This window comes from Ambystoma mexicanum, chromosome 9, assembly GCF_040938575.1.
Source record: "Ambystoma mexicanum isolate Mex_15411 chromosome 9, UKY_AmexF1_1, whole genome shotgun sequence".
Taxonomy (NCBI): Eukaryota; Metazoa; Chordata; class Amphibia; order Caudata; family Ambystomatidae; genus Ambystoma; species Ambystoma mexicanum.
Genome location: NC_090931.1, coordinates 972,199,693 through 972,219,085, shown reverse-complemented (window position 1 = coordinate 972,219,085; position 19,393 = coordinate 972,199,693). Strand labels below are relative to the sequence as shown.

General features: G+C 46.0%; 1 protein-coding gene across 5 annotated transcripts in view; it reads left to right on the top strand.

The window, feature by feature from the left end:
- TLK1 (tousled like kinase 1) overlaps positions 1 to 19,393 on the top strand; it is a 1,414,233-nt gene that overhangs the window by 634,643 nt on the left and 760,197 nt on the right. For all 5 annotated transcript variants that reach the window (XM_069616191.1, XM_069616192.1, XM_069616193.1 and 2 more), the window contains 2 exons: positions 9,064 to 9,174; positions 9,263 to 9,399. In XM_069616191.1, the coding sequence (XP_069472292.1) occupies positions 9,064 to 9,174; positions 9,263 to 9,399 (248 nt within the window). The remainder of the gene's footprint in view (positions 1 to 9,063; positions 9,175 to 9,262; positions 9,400 to 19,393) is intronic.

Below are 19,393 nucleotides of genomic sequence, written 5' to 3'. Positions count from 1 at the left end.
TTTACTTGCCTATTGTGTTCTCTTGACCTATTGTGAATACTCTGTATACTGCCTAACTCTTCCTGAGTGAAGTCTGACTGCTCAGCCACAGCTACCAAGTGAATCTGTGTGGTACAGACTGCTACCAAGTGGGTTTACTGCCAAACACCTGTAGTCCTAAACCTTTTGCAGTGGTCCCAGAGGGAACTGCACAGGTTCTTGCCTAAGATTGGGTATCACTGAACCACATCTCAGGGTCCAGGTACAATCACCCCATGTAGGGACAGGGAAGGCGGCTGGCATATTCGCCCCCGCCTCCCGTGCAAGATCACACACAGCCAACCTATGAGGACAGGTTTTTGGACAAATTGTGACAAATTCATGTCACTCATGAGGTCCCCACAAATAGGCTCAATTCTCAGGGGCATTATTAAGGACATGTTGCCTCTGGCTGCTCCGGCGCAACCCACAACAACACAACCCATGCCGCAGCCTCCTCCGGCTCCACCTCTGCAGCAGCCTAGTACCGAGGTCCGCACATACGTTCACACAATTTTACAACCTGGATTCCTCCGCTAGTCAAGAGACCAGATTTGGAAAAGCCTTATTACATGCGGTTCATTCCTAAAGGGGATACATGACATTATTGCTCCCACCTCCAATTACATGCCACTGCTATGGGAGTCTATCAAAGATGAGGAATACGTCGGAGGACACCATCCCTTAGAAGAACAAGTTACTTCTTACCTTGTACCGTTCTTTCGATGGGATGTTCCTCCGACGTATTCCTTATCGCCCCTCCCATCCATCCCCGCAGTAATACTTCCCTTGTGATTGCAGCTTGCGCTCCTTCAAGGTCAATAACCAATTCAGGCATGACTTATCTTATGCTACAAAACGGAACTGAGCAACGGACGCCGCACGTGGCTATTTATGGGCATGGTGACGTCGGCGCTGATACGTTGCTGTCGAGGGACTTCGACTCGGCGGACGTCGACGCGCAGCGCCCTCTACAGAAAAAACATTTCCGAGGCCAGCAAGCTGGAGACGAATTATCAAAGATTAGGAATACGTCGGAGGAACATCCCATCGAAAGAACGTTACAAGGTAAGAAGTAACTTGTTCATCTTTCACAGAGAAGAAATATCCCAAACATATCAGTCTTTGTCCTGCCCTGGGGATGTCCAGCACCGAAATGCTAGGCAATTCTCCTCTGAACAAGAGTACCAACAGCAACCCCAGACACGTGTTTCGGTCTGGTTGAACCTCATTAGTAGGGTGTAGCTGTGCCTCTCTAAGAATAGTGAGCAAAAGGTCCACTTCTGGATTACCCTAGTAACTTAGGGTGAGACCCAAAGTTACTTGAAATATGAAAAATAACAAGGGGGGGTACTGGGAGACTCTCTGCCAGACAGGAGTCCTGGTTACAAGAGCCTTACAGAGTCTTTAGCTCGCTATCTTTCACAGAGAAGACATCTGGCAGAGTGTCTCCCAGGACCCCTCTTGTTATTTGCATATTTGAAGTAACTTTGGGTCTCACCCTAAGTTACTAGGGGAATCCAGACGTGGACCCCTTGCTCACTCTTACAGATAGTGAGCTAAAGGATCTGGGCAAGGCTTTTGCAACCAGGACTCATGTCTGGCAGAGTCTCTCCCAGGACCCCTCTTGTTATTTGATTACACACAACTGTCTTTATAAAAAAAATTAAAAAAAACCACATACCTCACTGAGAAATTTACTAGGTACACATCTGAATACCCCATTAGGAAGGCCCAAACTAATAGTATCAGAATCCCAAATTTCAATCTGAAAAGAACTGGAGGTTCAAGCTTCCCACTATTGGCTGCAAATCTATGGAACTCTATTCCAGATCCACTTAGAGCCATTTACTCCTTTCACGTGTTCAAAACCAATCTTAAACTCTGGCTACAAACCGACTGCTGACACCTCTCCTCTAAAGAACCAGTCTCCTATACACCTCTCCCTATGCCTTCCTCTAATCCCCTTTATGCCACTGATAACTGTAAATATATCCTAAAATCCTGTATGTAACTTGTAAGATATGTCTGCAACTGTAACATAAGAAATGTAAGATATTCATGCAACGATAACCTGTAACTGTAACATAAGAAATGTAAGGTATTTATGTAACTGTAACTTAAGATTTTCAGAAGCACCCAGTTGCCCAACATTTCAGTGCATTCTATAAATAAACAATAAAATAATGGAGTCCTCCGTGGCCTATATTGACACCTACCCGTGCCTTCTGTATTGCCACAGACAAGAGAAGAACGGCCTGGCTCCGTGCTACGAAATTCAACCCAGATGTCCAGGGACACATACTGGATCTTCCGTTCGAAGGGGGTGACCTCTTCCACTTCACACCGGAAGAGGAACTGGATAAAAAGAAACGGCTCTCAAACGGCCAAATCTTTATCCGTTCTTACAAAGACCACCCCTAAACTGTACACCCAGTCACAGCAACGCTCTGAGAAGGGGCGTACATACGGAGGTTTCCTCTGATTCCAAGAGCAGAGGTCCAGGCAGCCTGATTGTTCGACCGTCCCTTCATCGGCGCAAACAACAAAAAGGGAGGGGAGTAAGGGCTTTGTCCAGTCCCCCTCCTCAGCAACAGCCCCAGGGAAAGAAGGCATGACACGCCCCTCCGGGTCCACGCGTCTCCAGTGGGGGGGGGCACGCTTACTCTCAATGCAAATATTTGGTGCCCGAATTTCGCGGACCCCTGGTTCCTCTCTGTAGTCTCCATGGGGTACTGCCTCCCTATCCCAGCCTCTCCTCCCGCCTCCCCTCCACTCCCACATGTTGGGACAGCAAATCTTTTGGTGGAGATCCAGTCGCTAGTCGATAACCAGGCGGTGGAGGAAGTCCCAAACTCCCAGCGAGGCGTGGGCTTTTACTACAGGATTTTCACCCTTTAGAAAAAGAACCAGGCAGGCCTTAGAGCGGTCCTGGACTTTTCCAGCCTCAACCTCTCCCTATCTCTACAAAAATTCAAGATGGTTACGCCAGCTTTGATAGCGGAGACATTGTGTAAGGGAGACTGGATGTGCTCCCTGGATCTGAAGGACGTGTACCTACACGTCCACGTCAATTGGCTGGAATTGAAGGCCATCTGGCTGGCTGTCAAGGCCTTTCTCCCTGTCATAGAGGGCAAGGTCGTCCTCATTCAAATAGACAACTCAACCAGCATATTATATATCAACAAGCAAGGAGGTACCAGAACCCCCACCCCCCACTGTGCAGGCTGGCAGTCAGCATGTGGGAGTGGGCCCTGGAGAACAACCTCTTCCTTGCGGAGGTCCACCTGCCAGGGGAATCCAACCTCGAGGCAGACCGGCTCAGCAGACTGGGAGCGGACAACTACAAGTGGTAGTTGAACGACCTAGTGCTGCAGGAGAACTTTCACAAATGGGACCACCCCCTGGTCGACCTCTTTTGCCTCCTGGGGCAACAAGAAGTGCCAACTGTTCGCCTCCTGGCAGGTTTAGGCCCCGGGCTCCCTGGGAGATGCCTTTCAGATCAAGTGGGACGGAATGACAGCATACGCCTTTCCAAATGGTGATGGTGAGTCAGACTCTCCTAATTTCCAAATCGGTTGTATTAATTCTATTGATGTAATGTTATAAACTTGGGGTGCAAACCCACTGAAAAAGGTGTCTCCGTGATGCAGCGCCTAAAAAAACATACAAAAAATAGACCTTGGCCATGTGGCCAGCGGTGTGGGCTGCACACCCTTAATCCACTATACGGTGGTATAATTAAAAAATAATGGTAAAGAATATTCTCGAATTGCGTCTTTCTTTCCGAATGCTTTTTAATTAATGAACTTTCATACGTTTTCTTCAAATCAAATTTTCATGACAGAATTCATCACATAAACGGCCTATGCATTTCGGGTAAGAACCCTTCCTCAGGGCCTGTGATTACACCTTTTCCTGAGGTATTACATTTCAACTATCATAGCATAGTCAACATTGCATCACAGAATCAAACAAAAATATCATCAGTCCCCAAAACATCAATAAAACATTCACATATCAATGTATTCATACATATGTTGACCAGATCTTCAAAAGTCAAAAGAAATAAATTAAAACACAATAGCGTTAGTACATTACCCCATTTTCATATTGGTGATGTAGGTTCCATGAATCATGTCGAGATTACCAAGATTGAAACACCATAAAAAACAAATAATGAAAAATAACAAAAGAACAATAATCAGTGTGATGGTCATGGTGTAAACCTCCTTATCCATAACATAACCTTCCTTTCAGACAGGTTTGCCACGCCGAATCCACTAACCTTCAGAAAAAAAAATGCGAGTGTTAAAAAATGACTTGCACATCACCCGCGGATTCGTCTGTGGGGGGGATATCTATTCCACAGTGGTCTCTGTAACGAGATCGACTGCATATTTGTGAGCAAGTCCACACTCCCAACTTAATTCGGAAAAGCAAGCTTCTGGTTGCAGAAATATAAACTTACATCAGTCGTAGCAACGCTGCATTTCATTAGACCAGAGACGGTCCGACTGTGTGCCTTCCACTTCCACCAGCGGTCATATCCGCGGGATACCAACACGTACAACAGCGGCCTCTGCAAAGAGATCGAACGCGTGCCACTGGGTACAATTCACTCTATCTTTCAAAAGCCTTAATTAATAATATCATGCGCTTACTTACTAGAAATCAAAAATCACTGTTATCCGCCGGAGCTGTACGCTCGCACACGCTCACTCTGCAGTATCTTGTGAGAAAATGTTGTGGCTGCAACCTGTCGCCTAGGCAACCGTTGCTTTATATGTAACGGCCATATTGGAATGGGATTACTCGCTAGCTCAATTCACGCCTGATTAGCAACCATATTGCAATGGTGCATTGCTAAATAAAACCTTATACTTTCACGAACAGAAATCCTCTGTGATGCTTACATCCATCATTACCACTTACTTCAAATTATGCCTAATCATAACCAGGAAAAGTAATGATCAGTAAAAAAAAATAGAAATGATAATAATAATAAAAAATTATAAAAAAATGTGTGATAATATAAAAAAGTAGTGAAAAACTAAAACTAACATAACATTGTGAAAATTAGAGAGGCAAAATAAAACAAATCCAAAGTAAATGAAACGTAATAAATAAAAAAATAAACTCAAAAACCTGACAAAATTGGTTTAAAGTAAAAAAGAGATGCAAATCAAATTCAATATGCATCTAATACACATCAAATCAAAATGTGTTTCAGCATTGCTTAGAAATCTATCATTGGTAACTAATACCCCTACAGAATTCAATACTTATATACCCAAAAATTATTCACATTATCATGTCGTTCCATATTAAGACACAAATTCACAGAAAACCACTCCGATCCAACTCCTCGTTCATTCCATCTGGAGCAATAGACCCCATTTTTTTCTATCCATTGTACCTCTTTTTGGTCTCTGTTTCTTCATGTTCATGTTTTGGCCTTGGGTTGGTATCACTTCCAAAACTGCAAATTTCAGTTGAGCGACAGTGTGTCCATTATCATGAAAATGCCTCGCTACTGATGATCTGTTGAGTCTAATACATGATTTGTGTTCATTTAATACGAACTCGTACTTTGCGTGCTGTCTCCCCCACATAATACTGGGCACAAGGACACTTAATGGCATATATGACATTCTCCGACAAGCATGTTGCATGATTTCTCAACTTGATCTGCTCTCCTGTTCTAGGGTGGGATAAAAATGGTCCTTTCATTACGTTGTTGCAGTTCCCACAACTCATGCAAGCGTAGGTGCCCGGATGTTTATCCGGCGTTCTCTGTTTGTCTCTTTGCTTCCCATGTGTGTCTACTTGCAAATTCCTTAGGTTATTGTTTTTCTGGTATGCGAAAACGGGAGGATTCGCAAACAACTCTTTGGTTCTATTGTCATTCTGTAGCACACCATCTTTTAAGGATGCTATCCTTAATTTGTCTACTCTGTGTAGAATACTTCGTGACAAATACCAAGCCTGCACTCTCCACTTTTTGTTTGGTAATTAACAATTTTGCTCGGTCACGTATGTCTGTTTTTTCTTTCGCTCTTTGAAGATCCTCATCTGGATACCCTCTTTCCTTAAGTTTCTCATGTAACTTATTCAGTTCAATTTCACGTTCCACTGGATCACTTACGATTCTTTTAATGCGCAACATTTGCCCTAAGGGTAAATTCCGCAGGATGCTCGGTGGGTGGAAACTCATCCTGTGAAGCAAATTATTTCTGTGGGTTTGGTGTATACCGTCGTAGAAATCTTCAAGTCTGTGATGATGATCTGTACGTCCAAATAATGGACATTAGGATTGCCTACTTCCATAGTGAACTGCAATTGACTGTCAATGTTGTTCAAAAATATTGGAAAAAGATCAAGCTCTTCCCTGCTCCCTGACCATACTCCAAAAACGTCATCTATGTAACGGATCCACTTCTTCAGTTTGTTACTCCATTGTGGTTTACTGATGATGTGAGTAGTTTCAAAATCAAACATAAAGCTATTAGCATACACTGGTGCCATGGTAGCTCCTATGGCGGTGCCAGAGAATTGATTGTAATATATCCCCATCATACTCAAAACATGAATGCGTAGAAATAGTCTAACAGTAACATTAGGAATTCTTTATTTGCTCCAATTGTTTCAGTTTGCAACAAAAGTTTCTCTACCGACCTTTGCCCCAAGTCATGTGGAATACTAGTATACAGACTCGTCAAATCTACAGTAAACAAAATGTCTTCAGATGTTAGCGTGATTTGATCCAAAATCTGTAAAAAATGTGAAGTGTCAGTGGCTGGAGAAAATAGTCTATATATATCCCTAAAGGTTGTAGTATGCCACCAGTGGCCGCTACAATAGGCCTTCCAGGGGGATTGTCAAGTTGCTTATGTATTTTGGGCAGAGTATACAAATGTGGCATTTTAGGATAAGGTGTCCATAAATAGTCCCTAGTCTTTAGACTTATCCATTCATTTTCAACTGCTGTATCTAATAGTTTTTCAAGATCTTCCTTTATGCTCGTTGTGGTGTTTTGCGTTGGCTTACGATATGTTGTCTCATCCGACAATTGTACGCCTTTCCACCCACTCCCCTGATTCATAGGGTGATATGCAAAATCAAGGATATTTGCCTCCTCAGCATCATCCTAATAGCTCCATGGTAGCTAGGCAGGCCATGGTTTTCGGAGCTGGTCAGCCTCTCGGAGAGGCCTCCCATTCCTCTGCCGACTGGCCCAGAACATCTTCTGGCACAGCAGGGGGGCAGGGTCATCCACCTTGCACCAGAGATTTGCCCTCACAGCGTGGTTCCTGACTAGGTCACGCTAGAACATCTCAGCCTCTCTAAAGCAAATCTAGAGATCATACAGGGCGCCAGGAAATCTACCAGGGCCCAGTATAAGAGCAAGTGGACCAGGTTCTGCCACTGCGCAGACTATAAGGGCATTAACCCTCTTGCATGCTCCCTGGATGACGTGCTCTTTTTCGCCCATTCAGGCGTGCAGGTGGACATTTGCCACACTTACCTGGCAGCCGTTGGGTCTTACTGAAACTTGAGGAGAGCTTTTCCTCCTCCAACCCGATTTTCAAGAAACATTTGACGGGTCTCGCCAGGCTCTACCCACCCATCAAGAAGCCACACCCTGTGTGGGACCTCAACATAGTCTTGGGTGCCCTGGCGCACAAACATTCGAACCAATGGCGTCTGCAGACATCAGGCTGGTGACAATTAAGATGGCCTTGTTAGTCGGCCTCACCTCGCATTGCAGAATCTGCGAAATTCAGGTGCTGATTGCCTCAGAGCCATATACGTTTCACAAGGACAAGGTAGTCCTGCAGACACACTCAACGTTCCTTCCTAAGGTGCCTTCCACATTCCATCTGAACGAGGATATTGTGCTGCCTGTGTTTTTTGCTGAGCCCAAACACGAGGCACAGAGTTCTGCACTGCCTTGGATGTCGGGCATGCACTGAAATTTTGCCTGGACAAGACGAAGAGCTTCTGCAAGTCGGATGCTCTATTCATCACCTTAGGAGGTTCAAGACCGGGAATTGGGCATCCAAGGCCTCCATAGCCCGGTGGATGGTCTCGGCCATCAAAGAAGCCTACAATAGACAGCATAAGCCACCCCCGGACAAAATGCATGTCGACGCGGTCAGAGCCAAGGCAACTGCCATCGCTCTCCAGCGGTATGTCTCCTGGCAAGTCATAAGCAGGGCGGCCACATGGGCCACCCCTTTGGCTTTCTGCAAGCACTACTGTTTGGATGTCGGCTCTAGATCAGACGCGGCTTTCGGACAGGCAGTTCTTGGGAACCTGTTTGCTTAAGGAGGCTCTCCTCTCCACACTGGGGCTACATTCAGTTGTAATCGCCCATGCAGTATGGAGGAAAGGGGACGGGACGTAAGAGTAATTAGAAGTTATTCACCTTGGTGACTAACGTACTCTTAGTCCCCTGTCCCCTGTCCCCTTTCATCCATAGGTTCCACCATCCTCCCACCTAATAAAACTGGTGTCATTAGGCAATGTTAATCTATTGTTGATGCGTCTATGGGGACTGAGGTGTGGCGCCGGAGGGCAGAATCAGGGCAGCACATGCTCCCAGGACCGCGCCCGCCTCTAGATTTAAAGGGGAAGATGTTTTTTTCTGGTGAAAAAGGTTCTGTCTCCTGTCCCTTGGAAGGGACGCCCTTTCAGCAAGGCGGAAGGGGGACTAAGACCCAAGAGTATGTTAGTCACTACGGTGAGTAACTTATAATTATATTTTATAGTACTGGAAGTATTTCAGTTAACTTTTTGTTTAACATTTTTGATTGTGCTTTGTTGCAAATGTAGACAGAAGCTAAAGCTATGATCATAGTGATGTACGAAGTACTTAGCAGAAGCAAATCTGCTTTTGCAGTTTGATGAATACATGAACTTGAGCCTTGATTCTGTGTAGTGCTGGCCCTTTCCAGGCATTTCATTTAAGTTAAGCCTACATGATTTTAAAATATCTTAGTTATTTGAGCGTGTGATAAAAACTATTTTTTTATATTTCAGACGAACTGTGATCTAAGACGACAAATAGATGAGCAGCAAAAGGTCCTTGAAAAATACAAAGAAAGATTAAACAAATGTATTTCAATGAGCAAGAAACTTCTGATTGAAAAGGTGAGTTTAGGCACCTTTGTCTGACATGTCATGTTTATTCTTAACATTTGAATTCCCATGTTAATGAATCTTTATTTTTTTTTAATAGAGTACACAGGAAAAGCTGGCGAGTAGAGAAAAGAGTATGCAAGACAGATTACGCCTGGGACATTTCACAACTGTTCGACATGGGGCTACATTTACTGAACAATGGACGGATGGATTTGCATTTCAAAATCTCGTAAAGTTAGTGTTAATGTTGATTTTCTTACTAAGCATGTAGCGTGACTATTCTCTTCTGCGGTTAACTTGATAGAAAAGGATCCTTGGAATTGAGTTTTTGTGGCATTGTCGGTCTACAACACCACAGTCCGTATGTAGTTTGCAACACATGAAAGGACAATTGTGGATAGCAATACATGCAAAAATGGGATACATCACACGGCAGAGTGATTGAAAATGAAGCAGAGATGAATGGTTAAAAAAACAACTTTTGTGGAACTACTGCGGCCAGCCGTCTGGTGACATGGAATGCTAAAACTTGTCATTTCACTCAGGAGTACCCAATTTTTGTGACTGTTATAAATATTCTATTCTCATGTTAACACTTGCACCCTCTTATTGCTGTACATTTTTGTTTTCGTTGCACATTTCTGAAGTGCTCTTTTGAAACATGGATTATTTCCAGTTGGTAAATCTATTGCTCTCCATTTCGAGGTCCACTCCTAAGCACATGACTAACAAAATGCTTTTGACTAAGAAGGCAAGTTCCATCTTTTGTAATATACTTCTTTTCAGTAATCTGTTTTGATGTATCTGAAAACGCGTCTGCTTGTGATCGACAGAGTTTGAAACTGCTCATTACTTGTAGATGTCAGATATAATTTTGGATTCAAAGGGAATGCCATTGGCTGAATGGAGATTTCATATTTGTTATTTTATGTTATGTTATGTTACTTTGCATTTATATAGCGCCTTATGTACCATTGGTATGGTCTGAAGGTGCTGGTAGGTTGAACGCCCTTGGGAACCAAAGTTCAAGTCACAGTGAGGATATTCAAATAAGGTGCGCTAATGGGCACACTTCTAGGTAAACCAAGGGCACACTATCAGGCACCCTTCTAAAATTCAGCTTTGCACAGAGAGGATATTAGGAGCACTTCTAAATTCAACCAAGGCGCATTGATAGGTACACTCCTAAATTCAACTTTGCACAGAGAGGATATTAGGCAATCCAACTCTGCACAGAGAGGATATCAGGCCTACTTCTAAATTCAACCAGGGCGTGTTATTTGGGACACTACTAAATTCAACTTTGTACTGAGAGGATATTATGCATACTTCTAAATTCAACCAAGGCACGCTAATAGGCAGACTTCTAAATTCAACTCTGCACAGGGAGCATATTAGGCACACTTCTAAATTCAGCCAAGTCATGCTAATAGGCACACTTCTAAATTCAACTCTGCACAGGGAGCATATTAGGCACACTTCTAAATTCAGCCAAGGCATGCTAATAGGCACACTTCTAAAGTCAACTTTGTACAGAGAGGATATTAGGTGCACTTCTAAAGTCAACCAGAGCATGTTAATAGGCACACTTCTAAAATCAGGGAAGGCACGTTATTAGGCACACTACTATATTCAACTTTTTACTGAGAGGATATTATGCATACTACTAAATTCAGCCAAGGCATGCTAAAAGGCACACTTCTAAATTCAACTTTGCACAGAGAGGGTATAAGGCACACTTCAAAATTCAATGGGGGCACGTTATTGGGCACGTTTCTAGAGTCAACTAGGGCATGTTAATAAGCACACTTCTAAATTCAACTTTGTACAGAGAGGATATTAGGCACACTTCTAAATTCAGCCAAGGCACGCTAATAGGCACACTTCTAAATTCAACTTTGCACAGGGAGGATATTAGGCACACTTCTCGATTCGTCCAAGGCATGCTAATAGGCACACTTCGAGTGGATTGTGTCCTTCAACGTATTCCTCATCTTAGATGTATTCCATCCAGCTTTGCTGCTCTTCAGAAATGTTTTCGGCACAGGGCGTTGTGCGTCGATGTCGAGTCGATAGTCCCTCGAGGGCCTCCGTCGAGGGTGAAGTCATCGGGTGTATAAGTAGCACGCGCGGCGACCGTTGGCCTCAGTTCTGTTTTTCCGCAGGACGTTGCTTCAGACATTCGGCGCGCCTCGAGTTCCGTCAGGAAATATAATATTACGAGAATAAATAATGTCCTAGTCATCGACGCCGACCACAACCCCGAGATCGGGTTTTACGAAATGCAAGTCGTGCGGCTCAAAAATGTCGATCATGGACCCGCACTGCGAGTGTTTGTGGTGTCTCGGGGAAGGTCACGACTTGGAGGCATGTTCGAAGTGAGGAACCGTTTCCCTCAGTACCGCCGGCCTTCTCACGGCTTGCCACCAGCCTCCAACTTCTTGAGCCTTTACTTCCCCATGTATACTCTTTGCACTGTTTCACAGGTCTCAAGCGCTCCGCGTTGGCCGGCACCCAGAAGTTGGTGGGTGTTCAACAAAGGGCAAACACAACCCTCTCTCCACCGCCACGCCCCCACTGTGGTGTAAACCCCTTGTGGATACATGCCAGCACTTTCCGTCAGCCTGCACCCAGCAAACCCCCTAATATTAACCCTCAATAGAGAACACATTCACCAGGACTAGTTAACACATTTCTTGGAAGGCAGCCTTCATCGAAGCCAAACCTTACATTAGGCTCAACTCTTGTCCGACAAAGGTGCTGGTATAGTCGTAAGCTCTACCATTTTCTCAGCTTCCCATAAAGGATACTCCTTCCCCTTCCATGTGACTGAGTTTGGCAGTGCATAGTATTCCCGCCTTTACTCCTCGGGCAAGAAAACTCTTCAAGGACTTCAGCATCACGCTTCCCTTTTCAGTTTCCAGAGCCAGACCAGGCAAGAGTAAAATCTGTTTTTTCTGATACTCCAGCTTCTTCTTCCCTCTCGCTGCTTTCAAAATCCATTCCCCATTGATCTTGTCGGTGAGTTTGATGATGAGCGTAGGACCCACTCCTGTGTCCTACATTTTATTCTTCTCTTGCTGCTTAATTCGATAACACTTTTCAATGTATATAGGGTCTTCCTCAATGTCTAGACCCAATGCCTCAGGGAGCCAGGTGGCTACAAACACTAGCGGGGTCCTCTCCTTCATCGCTTATAGCGAGACCCAGTAGCCTAACTTGCTTTGACCAGAACAGGTTCCCCAGGTTTTCCAGCCTCCTGTCCAATGCCATAGCACATCGCTGCACTGCTTCCATTTCTTTGCCCAGCTGTGTCACTGCTGGGACTGCCTGAGAGCAATTACTTTCTAGATCTGAAGTCTTTTTCTCCAGGGTTGATGATCTAGTCTCCAGTTGTGCTATTTTCTCACTCAGCCGGCCACATTTACCTTCAAGACGTGATACAGTTTTATCGATCAGACCCAGGACCGACAATTGACTTTGATTGGATGGCGTCGAGGCCCTAGGCGAGTGCTTTGTAGTACTAGTCCATCGCTGTCCACGGTGAAAAAAAAATCACTCTGGCTGGTGCTCGTTCTTTGTGCTTTTTTGCCAAAGACATCTTAAAAAACCTTTACTACCACTAGGTCTCATAGAGGGGCTCTCACCACTTCTCCCCAAACGTTCGCTGCCACTTGTTATCCAACTACAACTCTCACGGTCTCCAATGGAAGGCTCGAGGAACCGAGCACTCAATGCCACAAATCAGCCACGTGGTCCATGTGCCCCTCCCTGCCACTAGTGGGGATTGTACTGTCCTGTTATTCACCCCAGTGTAGATGCCCTGGCGCCGTCCATTGGTACTCCGGAGTGACGCTCGGCTGCTTCTCTGGGGCGCCTGTATGTGTCAAACTTTCCATGTTCAAAATGCAGTTCGGCTCAGTTGTCCGCCTAGGCCTGCCGCCATTCCAGAAGTCCCTGACCCTCACTTTGTTGTCTTCAGGCGATTACCCTTGTATGAAAGCGCACGAGCAGCTGGCCCGTCCGAGGTGTCTGGCCGGTGTCACTCATGCTTCACCAGCCAAACGCCCACCATGGCTGATGCGCATGGACCATGGGTGAGGGTTTAGTCAATTTTTGGTCTGACTATTCCACACCCCAGAGGGAGGTGTCTCGGGGGTAGACGAGACATGTGCACCCCGTTGCCATCTTCACGGGCAGTTTGCCCTACGGAGGGACCCCCTCCCTGTCGGACCACCGCTACCAGGCAGGGCGCCTCCTTCCTTGGATCCACCACACTCGAGGCCTGAGTTTGTCACTGCGCCGGGTGAACGGATTAATCAAATAGCAACTCCCCCGCATCCTGGGTCCTTAGGCAGCGCACCTGCACCTCAGACCGGTTCTATGGCCTTCCCTCACTATTGGAAGCTTGACGCGGAGGCAGCCATCTTCCGTGGGTTCTCAAGACGACCTGCTGGAGTTGTAATGCGAACGGAAACATCCCTAGTAATCCCACCTGGCAGAACAGTGGCAGGCACTCCAGGATAAACTACATCTTCATGACGTGTTCTTTCTTTCAAAGATGTGATTATCTCTTGGTCAAAAGAAATCATCTAAAAGGACACTATGTGAGTAGCGACCATAAGTTAAGAAATTGACATGTATTGTTCCAATTCAAAAAAATGTGTAGGTTAACTTTAAAAAATTGAATAAATTGGCAATCTCCAGTGATTAATGCTTTTAATAAAAAAAATCACAATGTTATTTAAGACTACTAAACTAATTCAAAAGATGGAAGTGATAAAAGCAGAATAATTTCCTACTTTTATTCGCAATTAATTTTGTGCTCTATCCATGAAAGAGTACAGCCGCACACATTTAATGACGCAGTACTGTTAGGCAGAATTCTCATTCTATGGCTAATTTCCCTTACCTATAGAGTCCCCCAGCAGCTTTGGTGGATTTGAAGGCTTTGTTTCTTTTTTTTCTGCTAAGAGTGATACTCTTTTTCCCACTCCTAGGCATTTTTCCTATGTGTGTTCTAGGCTATTTTTGTGTTTAATGTCTATGGGATTTTCTCAACCCCATAGGAACCATCTTTATTCACATGTTACACAGCACCCTTAGTGCAGTAACACAGGGGTGTCGTAGCGACCCCCAAACATAGACTCCATACCCTGGGACTGACTGTCTCCCAGGGCATGTAAAGTCGCAATTGACTTTACTAGTCAAATCCTATGAACTAAACCAGTACAACCCATCTTACTATGGAGGTACTGGAAAGGGTTAATAGTTTTTCCCTTAGGTTCATTTTCGACAGGGTACCGTACAGTGCCTCTCTCAAAAGTTTCTGGCTGGTGGCAGTGGTTACTACCCTAAATATTCGACCACAAATATTTCCCTATGGGATTTTCCCATTGCTCGAGGCTACCACTTTTTCTGACAGCCTCTAACATACCGCCGGTGCATTTTAATATTAACTTGACTCCGGTAGGTTTTATTTGCCAGAACTTTTAATATAACTTCTTTCCAGTGTCTTTCTCTAAACTCCTAACCCAGGTCAGGGATCCTTTGTTCGTATTTTTGGCGGCCTTCTGCCGAGAAGCCCTCCTTTTGGCACCACTGGGTCTGGGGTGGGTCAATTGTGTGGGCTGGGGATTAGGACCCCTGGACAGGGTTGCCTTCGCAACCCATGTCGCACTCTATCCTGATAGGCTGGAGGGTCTCCCGCCAAGATGACCACTCCACTGTGTGAGTGACAGCTAGGCTGTATGAATGGGGATCTTTTTGCATAAAAGCAGGGTCCTGAGGACTGGAAGAGCAAGACGTCGCCACTGGAACTAAGAAGCCGAAGAGGAGAGAAGCCAAAGACATCTGCAACGACTGAACCACCGGTGAAGTCCTGCTGCAGCGTCTCACCACTTTTCTCCACACGATGAGAGAAGATCTTCATCTGCAAGAGCCTTCTTCCCTTGAGCTGATGGGGCCAACCAGTTTGCCAATAGCCTTCCCGGACCTGCCTTGGTCGAATCTCCCGTACTCTGTACTCGGAGGCCGGATAGCCAGGCACCAGTCTACCCGGGACGCGATTTAAAGGCGCGTACCTTTTATTCGTCGGGCAGCAGCGCGGCTGTTTTGATCCCTGGCTAGTGCAGTAACTCTAACCTTCCTCCACGACGAGAGCCGCTCTTCCTCTGCTGGATCACCCGAACTGCAGGAACTACCAGGAACAACTGCCACCGCAGGAGCCACTTCTTCATTTAAAGGTACATTGTTCCGCCAGACCGCCCTTTCTTCACGGTAGCACTAAATGTGTTTTAAATCCTTTACCTACCTGTTGGGTTGGTCGCCCCTCTCTCTTAACATTGTCTTTTCAACTTCTGCATCCACCTTTTCAAAATCGTTAACCAAAGACTTGACTGCAGCTACAAGAACATTTTGCTCCCGGGCCTTTGCCCTGTACCACTAACTCTGGCACAGGCCTACTGACTCTGGCTACATTTGTTAGACCTGCCTTCTTTAGATTGATTCTCAACTAGAACTGTGTTGGTGCACCTACTTCTTATAACTCCCCCTTTCTAAACTTTGTGAAATGCTATTTTGCTCAGTTTTCATTTAAGTATTGCCTATACTGATGCACTGTCTTACTTAAACTGGTTCACAAACTTATGGTAAGTGTTGCTAGGGTGTGTAAAAAAACTATTTCTATATAACTTGTGCTTTCCCTCCCTTGTGTGCCGTTTTGCTCAGTTTTCACTCTGGTTCACTTGGTCTACAATTTAACTTGGGAATGTGTATATTTTTCCTTTGTCTTAATTTAACTTGCTTGATGACTGTGATATGTGTTTTATTAGAAGTGTATAAAATATATATCTACGTTTTAATGCAAAGCTTTGGTCATTGTTTCCTTGTGCCATAGTATTGTAGGCCTATTGTGTAAACCCTGAATACTGCTCATCTCCCTCTTGAGGTAAGTCTGACTGCTCAGCCACGGCTACCAACTAAATCTTTGTGGTACAGACTGATACCAAAGGGAATTTTTTGCTCTCACCTGTAGTCTTAATCTTCTGTAGTGCTCCCTAAGGGAACTGCACAGGATTCTGCCTAACAAGTACTAAAGAAAAAAATACTGCGTTAAGAGATGAGATTAATAAAACGATTGCAAATCGATCCAGAGGAGAAATTAAGAATAAGAAAACAAAAGAAAATCTATAAAAATTGCTTAAATCATACAGGTATTGAATCTTTCAAAAAGATGGGGAGTGTATGCTGGAAATATTCACGATGAAAAATAACGATAACTTCCGGAAATGTGTATAAAAGTAAGCTATTAACCAAAGGGATATCCAATACAAACACATTTGAAGAAAGTTGGGTAACACACCGTGCAGATCTGTACAAAGCTACAGAAGAGGAAAATCTAATGGTTGCTCAGTAGATTTATGTTCTGTTGGACTCCATTTTGAGGATATTCTAGGCCTTATTAAAAAAATCTTGGCTCCTGGACCCAATGGTCTGACCAATAGGGTGCTTAACAGAGGTCCCGAGCTGTGGGCTAGTATTTTGTTAAGATTTAGCAACCTATTAAGAATGAAGACCATACCCAAATCCCAGAAAATATCTTAACTTGTACTAATCTTTAAAAAGGGTGACAGTACCAACCCAGTAAACTATCGCCCTATCACACTCTTCTAGACATAGATAGGAAAACCTTTTCCTCTATTATACTCAAGGAAATCGAGGAGTGGGCTTTAAAGACCGGCAGACTCTTGAAATTTAAGACCAGGTTCAGGAAAGAAGTAGGCACGGCTCTGAACTGACTTATAAAATCATTGATATAAATTCACTGAAATTCCTCCATACTGTATGAGCGTCCCTCGCTAGGGACGGGAGACGGAAGCCTTTTCACCAGAAAAATCATCTCCCCCTTTAAATTTAGATGCATGTCGTGGCACGGCCCTAGTAGCATGCGCTCTGCGGACTCCGCCCACCATCACCACTCCTCAGTCCTCTTTTCAGCATAGACTGTAACGGATTGCTTTCACCAGCGCTCCTGGGTTAGGCCTCTGGCCTAGTAATTCCACGCGCTGTTCCCCGGAGAAGTATCCTTGTCTTTTTTTTTTCTTATCAATTATCAGGTACTGCTTTGTCCCCTGGCGCCACGCTCCTCCTTGCCGCATGACACCAGGCTTTAGCAGGTGTCCAGCCTGCAAGGGTCCCTTGCCAACGTCGCACTCTCCCTCCGTTGCCTTGGCCCAGACCACATCTCGGATGGCTGTACCGCGTGCAACGCCTTGACTCCGCGCGCACTCATGAACAGACTAGCCAGGTGGCGGGAGCTCTTCAGAAGATCGCGTCCAGAGGACCTTGTAGCGTTTGTGAAGCAGAAGACCATGCCCAAGGTAGGTGCTCTGTTCTCTTCTGCACCCTGCAAGGGTGACTCCTTCCCATGGAAGAGCCCAGGCGGGAGGGACCTATCAGTTCCTAAGACCAGCAACAACACTGAGGCTGCTCCAGCTACCGGTCACCAGGTCGAGGGGGGTCACACGATCCTACCAGTGCTACCGCTGAGGGGCCGCACGGCTCGATTACCGGGTCCCAACTCGAAGGTCTATGCCCTAACACCAGACCCATGTCTGAGGGGGGAACCTGCACGCAGCACTACTGGCACCAAAGCCAAGGGCACTCTGCCTACCAGGCCCCGACCTGAGGTTCAGGGTAGGCCTCAATCACCATCAATCAGCGTACTGGTGGAAGCCGGTCCCAGCTCAGCAAGTTCCACGACGCAGGCGCGTGGCAAAACAAAATGTCCGCCAGGCCAGACAAAATGGCGGCTCACCCGATGCCTTTTCCCTTCGGAGATCAGGCAGGGGACAGCTTCCAGGTGGGATTGGTCAACACCTGTTACTTGATCCACTTTTCGGGGCAGGTATACTTCGCCCTATGCAGCGAGACGGGGCACGCCCAGGGCACAGCAGCCTCAGGGCCCAACCATTATGCCTATGCCACCAGGCACTCCTCCAGCCTGTTAAGACAGGTTCTTTGAGAAGTTCCTCACACTCATGAGATCACCAAAGATGATGTGTACCATCCTCAGGGACGTGCTCCCTCCTGCCCTGCCGCAAGCACCCATGGCCACACTGCCCCTGGGTCCAGCTCAGCACCCGGCTCCTGTATCCGTACCAGTCACGTCATCCACCTCATCAGCCTCTGGCACTGATAATCAGCACGCCACAGCTGCCTGCCCCCGGCACTCTTCCGGCTCCCCCAGACACGCAGGCCACAACAGTGGACACAGACGAGGAAGAGGACCCGGACACTCCATCGTCAGCCAAAGCTTTTCACGAACGCCTGGCGGGCCTGGCTGAGTTTTTGGGAATTCCGCAGCCACATGTAGAACAACCGGAGGCGGGAGGTACTGGCTGAAGTTATCACGCTATGACCTAGCACTAGAACAGGAATCCCACTTCAGAAAAATGTAGCACTTGCCAAAAAAGGGTGGTTCAAGCCAAACTCTACCCTGCATAGCAATAGGTGTTTCGGCGCTAAATACAGGCAAAGGGAAGGGGACCCCCTCTTATAGTCTGTGCACCCCAACCACATTCCTCAGTGATAGCAGCAGCATCACTGTACTCCAAGCCACAATCTTTTTCGGGTATTTCGGCCTCTGCACTTCTGGGCAAGGAGGAAAATATCTTGGAGGCGTTCGGCAAGAGCATTTATTCCAGCGCCACTCTCTACGTGCGCCAGGCCAACGCAGATGACATGTTGGCGGCTGTCAACCCGAAGCTATGGCGGGAGATCACCTATTTCCTCCCTGAGCTCCCTGCCCACAGCCAGGCTCGCTTCAAGGCTCGTCTGGCTGAGGCCAAAATCGTGGCACACGACATAATGGAGTCCACGGTGGCCCACATAGACATTTCAGGTCTGGCAATTTGCATCGACAGACATGAGAAGATGGCTTGGCTAAGGGCAACAGAATTCACCCCAGATGTGCAGGAACGCATACTCGACCTGCCTTCGAGGGGCGAGGGGGAGGACCGGTTCCATTCGACAATGGACAAGTAACTCAATAAGAAAAAAATAGCTTGCAGAGGCCTAAATCTTTATCGATCACCCAGTCCACTCCTAAGACCTACAGCCAAACGCACCAGTGCTTGGACAAAGGTCGGTCCTTCGGAGGCTTTCAGGAGAAATGGTCCAGTTAACCGGACAGATCCTCTGGCCAGCACAGGAGCAAACAGCACAA